The sequence below is a fragment of the Nerophis lumbriciformis genome, linkage group LG13, assembly GCF_033978685.3.
Source record: "Nerophis lumbriciformis linkage group LG13, RoL_Nlum_v2.1, whole genome shotgun sequence".
Classification (NCBI taxonomy): domain Eukaryota; kingdom Metazoa; phylum Chordata; class Actinopteri; order Syngnathiformes; family Syngnathidae; genus Nerophis; species Nerophis lumbriciformis.
Window position 1 is genome coordinate 18,232,921 of NC_084560.2, and position 10,782 is coordinate 18,243,702.

Consider the following 10,782-nt stretch of genomic DNA (forward strand, 5'->3'; position numbering starts at 1 on the left):
AAGACTATAAAAAAATGGGACCCATTACCTCCCTGCTTGGCACTCAGCATCAAGGGTTGGAATTGGGGGTTAAATCACCAAAATGATTCCCGGGCGCGGCCACCGCTGCTGCCCACTGCTCCCCTCACCTCCCAGGGGGTGATCACGGGTGATGGGTCAAATGCAGAGAATAATCTCGCCACACCTAGTGTGTGTGTGACAATCATTGGTACTTTAACTTTAACTTTAACTAATTTTACTTTTTTTGTAAAGTCTTGACAAGCCGAATTTTCTTGTTCTATTGGCAGATCATTTTGCTTAGTTCAAATAAAATACCCTTAATTTTTTTTTTTCTTGTTTTTGAACACTGACTTTTTGCAGTGCACATATCGCACTTCAATTACATCACCGTCTTAAAAAAAGAGTGTCATTGTTTTCTTTCAGGAAAGTGGTAGATGCAAATCGCCGGGAGCGATGGGTCTCCAACAACATGTACTGGGAGCTGCGCAAAACCCCCGGCTTCATCAACATGGAAGCTACAGTCAGCCTGTGGTAGCAACACGCCCTTCACTCCATTTGTCGCGTCTTTACCTCAGCACCAACGTGTGAAGAGGAACGCCTGCTGATATTCTCGTCAAGGATCACCTTCATTGTGCTTGCGGAAGCCAGGTTGTCGGGGCAAGTCCCTCGTCGGTCTTCTCTCAGCTACTTTCATGACTCCTGAGTCGGTCCTTTGCCTTAAACGGACACTCGCAGTTAGCATTCTGTCATCTTTGACTCCAGTAACATGCATGTTTAGAGAAGCGCTCACTGGCATCCGGCCATATTTAATATAGCATTCATGTTGTAGAGGAAAAATAGGTATTTTTATAAAATATCTTGGCAGATTTTATTTTTGCCTTTTAATACGAGGAACGCGTCAAAACTCATCATGTTGTAGCCCGCACAGAGAACACCACGTTGGTAAAAGCAGCAGTTCAATCAGTCTGAGGAACTGGTTCAAGGCCCAACTGGCAGCCGCTCCGTCCGTACAGAGTGGACATACTTTGCTACACTGCAGGGAAACCCACTCCAGCAACTTTTAGTACAAAGAGCAAGTAATCTACCTGTGCAGTCTCAGATTCTTCAAATTCTGTCCAAAGTCAACAAGTACCTTATTTTTCGGAGTATAAGTCGCACCTGCCGAAAATGCATAATAAAGAAGGGAAAAAAACATATATAAGTCGCACAGGAGCCCGGCCAAACTATGAAAAAAACTGCCACTTATAGTCCGAAAAATACGGTATAAACAAATATCATGGGAACGACAGCAAAGGTGAGAATATATGGAGCAGCTAACCCTGGAAAAGGCATTGTTAAGGTCAGAGGTTACACACCTTGACTTAGAGATGGTCTGGATTGCTGCGATGAGGTGGCGACTTGTCCAGGCTGTACTCCGCCTTCCGCCCGAATGCAGCTGAGACAGGCTCCAGCACCCCCCGCGTCCCCAATAGGGACAATCGGTAGAAAATGGATGGATGGGCTGGATTGCAATCTTTGTTCTGGGCTTGAGTTGTTCCACGAAAGACTAAAAGGTCTACACCGCACTGGAAGTTTGTTGGAAGCGTTGAATTAGTGAAATGAAGCAACTACGACTCCTGATTACCTGATAAAAAGCTTTGTCTTAATACTTTTGTCCATAAAGTGCATGTTGCGTTCAGGCAGCTACTCCATCCTGGGACAGCAGAGCCACCTGCTGGTCAGTGTAAGAAAATGCAGGAGTCTGATTCTTATTGTTAATGCTGAACAATGATTTGAAATGACAGCTACATTACTTTCAGTGTATTTTTCCACACACACACTAAAATAAGGGGCAGTCATAAAAAAAACAATTCTAAACAAAGAAACACATGTTAATCTGCTTTGCTGGCATATTTCTACTTCTTCACCTCACAACAAACATCTGTTTCACTTGCTGTGCCTTACTGTGTTTATTATTGACACACACTGCTGGTAAAAGGTTCCGCATTTCATAACAACACACACACTCCGCACCTGCAACGAGACGATAAAGCTGAACGTCTTACCTGACATGTCGGGACAGTTTTGACCCTTCCTCCAACCTAAAGACAGCTTGGTCACAAGTGTAAATATAAACACGCAGAAGAAGAAGTCGGGGGACGACGGACCAATTGCCCCCCTCCATGCATGTGTAGCCTGCCAATGATTGTTGCAGATGCCTTACAGAAAGGTTCCGTCTTCTCATTCGGACTTTGTTCATCTTGTGGAGCGCATCAGCTGATGGTACCTTCTTAAAAAGTGCAATTTAAACCAAGTACATATCTTTCCATCCACACTGTACACTCCTGCTACATAGTGCTTGTACTAATAAAACAGGACCTCCAGTGAGTGGTTTATTCACCCAACTGTTTGTGTCTTCTGAAAAATGCTGGGGGGGATTTGAATAGAAGGTTGCTTTTGATTTAATGACTACCGTAGGACCTCAACTTACAGGCTTAATCGGTTCTGTGACGGAGCTAAAAAGTGGACAATAGTGAAGTGAATTATATTTATATAGCACTTTTCTCTAGTGACTCAAAGCGCTTTTACATTGTGAAACCCAAAATCTAAGTTACATCTAAACCAGTGTGGGTGGCACTGGAAGCAGGTGGGTAAAGTGTCTTGCCCAAGGACACAACGGCAGTGAATAGGATGGCGGAAGCGGGGATCGGACCTGGAACCCTCAGGTTGCTGGCACGGCCGCTCTACCAACCTAGCTATACCAACAATTCAATCAATCATCAATCAATGTTTACTTGTATAGCCCTAAATCATGAGTGTCTCAAAGGGCTGCACAAGCCACAACGACATCCTCGGCTCAGATCCCACATCAGGGCAAGGAAAAACTCAACACAATGGGATGACAATGAGAAACCTTGGAGGGCACCGCAGATGTGGGGACCGGTGCAATGGACGTCGAGTGGATCGAGCATAATATTGTGAGTCTAGTCCATAGTGGATCTAACATAATAGTGAGAGTCCAGTTCATAGTGGATCTAACATAATAGTGTGAGAGTCCAGTCCATAGTGGATCTAACATAATAGTGTGAGAGTCCAGTCCATAGTGGATCGAACATATTAGTGAGAGTCCAGTCCATAGTGGATCTAACATAATAGTGAGAGTCCAGTCCATAGTGGATCTAACATAATAGTGTGAGAGTCCAGTCCATAGTGGATCTAACATAATAGTGTGAGAGTCCAGTCCATAGTGGATCGAACATAATAGTGAGAGTCCAGTCCATAGTGGATCGAACATAATAGTGAGAGTCCAGTCCATAGTGGATCTAACATAATAGTGTGAGAGTCCAGTCCATAGTGGATCTAACATAATATTGTGAGAGTCCAGTCTATAGTGGATCGAACATAATAGTGTGAGAGTCCAGTCCATAGTGGATCTAACATAATATTGTGAGAGTCCAGTCCATAGTGGATCTAACATAATAGTGAGAGTCCAGTCCATAGTGGATCTAACATAATAGTGAGAGTCCAGTCCATAGTGGATCTAACATAATAGTGTGAGAGTCCAGTCCATAGTGGATCTAACATAATAGTGTGAGAGTCCAGTCCATAGTGGATCTAACATAATATTGTGAGAGTCCAGTCTATAGTGGATCGAACATAATATTGTGAGAGTCCAGTCCATAGTGGATCTAACATAATAGTGAGAGTCCAGTCCATAGTGGATGTAACATAATATTGTGAAAGTCCAGTCCATAGTGGATCTAACATAATAGTGAGAGTCCAGTCCATAGTGGATCTAACATAATAGTGAGAGTCCAGTCTATAGTGGATCTAACATAATATTGTGAGAGTCCAGTTCATAGTGGATGTAAGATAATAGTGAGAGTCCAGTCCATAGTGGATCTAACATAATAGTGTGACAGTCCAGTCTATAGTGGATCCAAACATAATATTGTGAGAGTCCAGTCCATAGTGGATCTAGCATAATATTGTGAGAGTCCAGTCCATAGTGGATCTAACATAATAGTGAGAGTCCAGTCCATAGTGGATCTAAAATAATAGTGAGAGTCCAGTCCATAGTGGATCTAACATAATATTGTGAGTCCAGTCCATAGTGGATCTAACATAATATTGTGAGAGTCCAGTCCATAGTGGATCTAACATAATATTGTGAGAGTCCAGTCCATAGTGGATCTAACATAATAGTGAGAGTCCAGTCCATAGTGGATCTAACATAATAGTGAGAGTCCAGTCCATAGTGGATCTAACATAATAGTGAGAGTCCAGTCCATAGTGGATCTAACATAATAGTGAGAGTCCAGTCCATAGTGGATCTAACATAATAGTGAGAGTCCAGTCCATAGCGGATCTAACATAATAGTGAGAGTCCAGTCCATAGTGGATCTAACATAATAGTGTGACAGTCCAGTCTATAGTGGATCTAAACATAATATTGTGAGAGTCCAGTCCATAGTGGATCTAGCATAATATTGTAAGAGTCCAGTCCATAGTGGATCTAACATAATAGTGAGAGTCCAGTCCATAGTGGATCTAACATAATAGTGAGAGTCCAGTCCATAGTGGATCTAGCATAATAGTGAGAGTCCAGTCCATAGTGGATCTAACATAATATTGTGAGTCCAGTCTATAGTGGATCTATAGTGGATCTAACATAATATTGTGAGTCCAGTCTATAGTGGATCTATAGTGGATCGAACATAATATTGTGAGAGTCCAGTCCATAGTGGATCGAACATAATATTGAGAGAGTCCAGTCCATAGTGGATCTAACATAATATTGTGAGAGTCCAGTCCATAGTGGATCTAACATAATATTGTGAGAGTCCAGTCCATAGTGGATCTAACATAATAGTGAGAGTCCAGTCCATAGTGGATCTAACATAATAGTGATAGTCCAGTCCATAGTGGATCTAACATAATAGTGAGAGTCCAGTCCATAGTGGATCTAACATAATAGTGAGAGTCCAGTCCATAGTGGATCTAACATAATAGTGAGAGTCCAGTCCATAGTGGATCTAACATAATAGTGAGAGTCCAGTCCATAGTGGATCTAACATAATAGTGAGAGTCCAGTCCATAGTGGATCTAACATAATAGTGTGACAGTCCAGTCTATAGTGGATCTAAACATAATAGTGTGAGAGTCCAGTCCATAGTGGATCTAACATAATATTGTGAGAGTCCAGTCTATAGTGGATCGAACATAATATTGTGAGAGACCAGTCCATAGTGGATCTAACATAATAGTGAGAGTCCAGTCCATAGTGGATCTAACATAATAGTGTGACAGTTCAGTCTATAGTGGATCGAAACATAATATTGTGAGAGTCCAGTCCATAGTGGATCTAGCATAATATTGTGAGGGTCCAGTCCATAGTGGATCTAACATAATAGTGAGAGTCCAGTCCATAGTGGATCTAACATAATAGTGAGAGTCCAGTCCATAGTGGATCTAACATAATAGTGTGACAGTCCAGTCTATAGTGGATCTAAACATAATAGTGTGAGAGTCCAGTCCATAGTGGATCTAACATAATAGTGTGAGAGTCCAGTCCATAGTGGATCTAACATAATATTGTGAGAGTCCAGTCCATAGTGGATCTAACATAATAGTGAGAGTCCAGTCCATAGTGGATGTAACATAATATTGTGAGAGTCCAGTCCATAGTGGATCTAACATAATAGTGAGAGTCCAGTCCATAGTGGATCTAACATAATAGTGAGAGTCCAGTCTATAGTGGATCTAACATAATATTGTGAGAGTCCAGTTCATAGTGGATGTAAGATAATAGTGAGAGTCCAGTCCATAGTGGATCTAACATAATAGTGTGACAGTCCAGTCTATAGTGGATCTAAACATAATATTGTGAGAGTCCAGTCCATAGTGGATCTAGCATAATATTGTGAGAGTCCAGTCCATAGTGGATCTAACATAATAGTGAGAGTCCAGTCCATAGTGGATCTAACATAATATTGTGAGTCCAGTCTATAGTGGATCGAACATAATATTGTGAGAGTCCAGTCCATAGTGGATCTAACATAATATTGTGAGAGTCCAGTCCATAGTGGATCTAACATAATAGTGAGAGTCCAGTCCATAGTGGATCTAACATAATAGTGAGAGTCCAGTCCATGATGGATCTAACATAATAGTGTGACAGTCCAGTCTATAGTGGATCTAAACATAATAGTGTGAGAGTCCAGTCCATAGTGGATCTAACATAATATTGTGAGAGTCCAGTCCATAGTGGATCTAACATAATATTGTGAGAGTCCAGTCTATAGTGGATCGAACATAATATTGTGAGAGACCAGTCCATAGTGGATCTAACATAATAGTGAGAGTCCAGTCCATAGTGGATCTAACATAATAGTGTGACAGTTCAGTCTATAGTGGATCGAAACATAATATTGTGAGAGTCCAGTCCATAGTGGATCTAGCATAATATTGTGAGAGTCCAGTCCATAGTGGATCTAACATAATAGTGAGAGTCCAGTCCATAGTGGATCTAACATAATAGTGAGAGTCCAGTCCATAGTGGATCTAACATAATAGTGAGAGTCCAGTCCATAGTGGATCTAACATAATATTGTGAGTCCAGTCAATAGTGGATCTATAGTGGATCGAACATAATATTGTGAGAGTCCAGTCCATAGTGGATCTAACATAATATTGTGAGAGTCCAGTCCATAGTGGATCTAACATAATAGTGAGAGTCCAGTCCATAGTGGATCTAACATAATAGTGAGAGTCCAGTCCATAGTGGATCTAACATAATATTGTGAGTCCAGTCTATAGTGGATCTATAGTGGATCGAACATAATATTGTGAGAGTCCAGTCCATAGTGGATCTAACATAATATTGTGAGAGTCCAGTCCATAGTGGATCTAACATAATAGTGAGAGTCCAGTCCATAGTGGATCTAACATAATAGTGAGAGTCCAGTCCATAATGGATCTAACATAATAGTGTGACAGTCCAGTCTATAGTGGATCTAAACATAATAGTGTGAGAGTCCAGTCCATAGTGGATCTAACATAATATTGTGAGAGTCCAGTCCATAGTGGATCTAACATAATATTGTGAGAGTCCAGTCTATAGTGGATCGAACATAATATTGTGAGAGACCAGTCCATAGTGGATCTAACATAATAGTGAGAGTCCAGTCCATAGTGGATCTAACATAATAGTGTGACAGTTCAGTCTATAGTGGATCGAAACATAATATTGTGAGAGTCCAGTCCATAGTGGATCTAGCATAATATTGTGAGAGTCCAGTCCATAGTGGATCCAACATAATAGTGAGAGTCCAGTCCATAGTGGATCTAACATAATAGTGAGAGTCCAGTCCATAGTGGATCTAACATAATAGTGAGAGTCCAGTCCATAGTGGATCTAACATAATATTGTGAGTCCAGTCAATAGTGGATCTATAGTGGATCGAACATAATATTGTGAGAGTCCAGTCCATAGTGGATCTAACATAATATTGTGAGAGTCCAGTCCATAGTGGATCTAACATAATAGTGAGAGTCCAGTCCATAGTGGATCTAACATAATATTGTGAGTCCAGTCTATAGTGGATCTATAGTGGATCGAACATAATATTGTGAGAGTCCAGTCCATAGTGGATCTAACATAATATTGTGAGAGTCCAGTCCATAGTGGATCTAACATAATAGTGAGAGTCCAGTCCATAGTGGATCTAACATAATAGTGAGAGTCCAGTCCATAGTGGATCTAACATAATAGTGAGAGTCCAGTCCATAGTGGATCGAACATAATATTGTGAGTCCAGTCAATAGTGGATCGAACATAATATTGTGAGAGTCCAGTCCATAGTGGATCTAACATAATATTGTGAGAGTCCAGTCCATAGTGGATCTAACATAATAGTGAGAGTCCAGTCCATAGTGGATCTAACATAATAGTGAGAGTCCAGTCCATAGTGGATCTAACATAATATTGTGAGTCCAGTCTATAGTGGATCTATAGTGGATCGAACATAATATTGTGAGAGTCCAGTCCATAGTGGATCTAACGTAATATTGTGAGAGTCCAGTCCATAGTGGATCTAACATAATAGTGAGAGTCCAGTCCATAGTGGATCTAACATAATAGTGAGAGTCCAGTCCATAATGGATCTAACATAATAGTGTGACAGTCCAGTCTATAGTGGATCTAAACATAATAGTGTGAGAGTCCAGTCCATAGTGGATCTAACATAATATTGTGAGAGTCCAGTCCATAGTGGATCTAACATAATATTGTGAGAGTCCAGTCCATAGTGGATCTAACATAATAGTGAGAGTCCAGTCCATAGTGGATCTAACATAATAGTGTGACAGTTCAGTCCATAGTGGATCGAAACATAATATTGTGAGAGTCCAGTCCATAGTGGATCTAACATAATAGTGAGAGTCCAGTCCATAGTGGATCTAACATAATAGTGAGAGTCCAGTCCATAGTGGATCTAACATAATAGTGAGAGTCCAGTCCATAGTGGATCTAACATAATATTGTGAGTCCAGTCAATAGTGGATCTATAGTGGATCGAACATAATATTGTGAGAGTCCAGTCCATAGTGGATCTAACATAATATTGTGAGAGTCCAGTCCATAGTGGATCTAACATAATAGTGAGAGTCCAGTCCATAGTGGATCTAACATAATAGTGAGAGTCCAGTCCATAGTGGATCTAACATAATATTGTGAGTCCAGTCTATAGTGGATCTATAGTGGATCGAACATAATATTGTGAGAGTCCAGTCCATAGTGGATCTAACATAATATTGTGAGAGTCCAGTCCATAGTGGATCTAACATAATAGTGAGAGTCCAGTCCATAGTGGATCTAACATAATAGTGAGAGTCCAGTCCATAATGGATCTAACATAATAGTGTGACAGTCCAGTCTATAGTGGATCTAAACATAATAGTGTGAGAGTCCAGTCCATAGTGGATCTAACATAATATTGTGAGAGTCCAGTCCATAGTGGATCTAACATAATATTGTGAGAGTCCAGTCTATAGTGGATCGAACATAATATTGTGAGAGACCAGTCCATAGTGGATCTAACATAATAGTGAGAGTCCAGTCCATAGTGGATCTAACATAATAGTGTGACAGTTCAGTCTATAGTGGATCGAAACATAATATTGTGAGAGTCCAGTCCATAGTGGATCTAGCATAATATTGTGAGAGTCCAGTCCATAGTGGATCTAACATAATAGTGAGAGTCCAGTCCATAGTGGATCTAACATAATAGTGAGAGTCCAGTCCATAGTGGATCTAACATAATAGTGAGAGTCCAGTCCATAGTGGATCTAACATAATATTGTGAGTCCAGTCAATAGTGGATCTATAGTGGATCGAACATAATATTGTGAGAGTCCAGTCCATAGTGGATCTAACATAATATTGTGAGAGTCCAGTCCATAGTGGATCTAACATAATAGTGAGAGTCCAGTCCATAGTGGATCTAACATAATATTGTGAGTCCAGTCTATAGTGGATCTATAGTGGATCGAACATAATATTGTGAGAGTCCAGTCCATAGTGGATCTAACATAATATTGTGAGAGTCCAGTCCATAGTGGATCTAACATAATAGTGAGAGTCCAGTCCATAGTGGATCTAACATAATAGTGAGAGTCCAGTCCATAGTGGATCTAACATAATAGTGAGAGTCCAGTCCATAGTGGATCGAACATAATATTGTGAGTCCAGTCAATAGTGGATCGAACATAATATTGTGAGAGTCCAGTCCATAGTGGATCTAACATAATATTGTGAGAGTCCAGTCCATAGTGGATCTAACATAATAGTGAGAGTCCAGTCCATAGTGGATCTAACATAATAGTGAGAGTCCAGTCCATAGTGGATCTAACATAATATTGTGAGTCCAGTCTATAGTGGATCTATAGTGGATCGAACATAATATTGTGAGAGTCCAGTCCATAGTGGATCTAACGTAATATTGTGAGAGTCCAGTCCATAGTGGATCTAACATAATAGTGAGAGTCCAGTCCATAGTGGATCTAACATAATAGTGAGAGTCCAGTCCATAATGGATCTAACATAATAGTGTGACAGTCCAGTCTATAGTGGATCTAAACATAATAGTGTGAGAGTCCAGTCCATAGTGGATCTAACATAATATTGTGAGAGTCCAGTCCATAGTGGATCTAACATAATATTGTGAGAGTCCAGTCCATAGTGGATCTAACATAATAGTGAGAGTCCAGTCCATAGTGGATCTAACATAATAGTGTGACAGTTCAGTCCATAGTGGATCGAAACATAATATTGTGAGAGTCCAGTCCATAGTGGATCTAGCATAATATTGTGAGAGTCCAGTCCATAGTGGATCTAACATAATAGTGAGAGTCCAGTCCATAGTGGATCTAACATAATAGTGAGAGTCCAGTCCATACTGGATCTAACATAATAGTGAGAGTCCAGTCCATAGTGGATCTAACATAATATTGTGAGTCCAGTCAATAGTGGATCTATAGTGGATCGAACATAATATTGTGAGAGTCCAGTCCATAGTGGATCTAACATAATATTGTGAGAGTCCAGTCCATAGTGGATCTAACATAATAGTGAGAGTCCAGTCCATAGTGGATCTAACATAATAGTGAGAGTCCAGTCCATAGTGGATCTAACATAATATTGTGAGTCCAGTCTATAGTGGATCTATAGTGGATCGAACATAATATTGTGAGAGTCCAGTCCATAGTGGATCTAACATAATATTGTGAGAGTCCAGTCCATAG

The 10,782-nt window shown here is 40.4% G+C and overlaps 1 protein-coding gene across 4 annotated transcripts in view; it reads left to right on the forward strand.

The window, feature by feature from the left end:
* The window catches only part of osbpl6 (oxysterol binding protein-like 6), a 70,163-nt gene extending 67,779 nt beyond the window's left edge, over positions 1 to 2,384 (forward strand). For all 4 annotated transcript variants that reach the window (XM_061971576.2, XM_061971577.2, XM_061971578.2 and 1 more), the window contains one exon: positions 424 to 2,384. In XM_061971576.2, coding sequence (XP_061827560.1) covers positions 424 to 535 — 112 coding nt within the window. In that variant the 3' untranslated portion in view covers positions 536 to 2,384. The remainder of the gene's footprint in view (positions 1 to 423) is intronic.
* Positions 2,385 to 10,782: the final 8,398 nt, after the last annotated feature.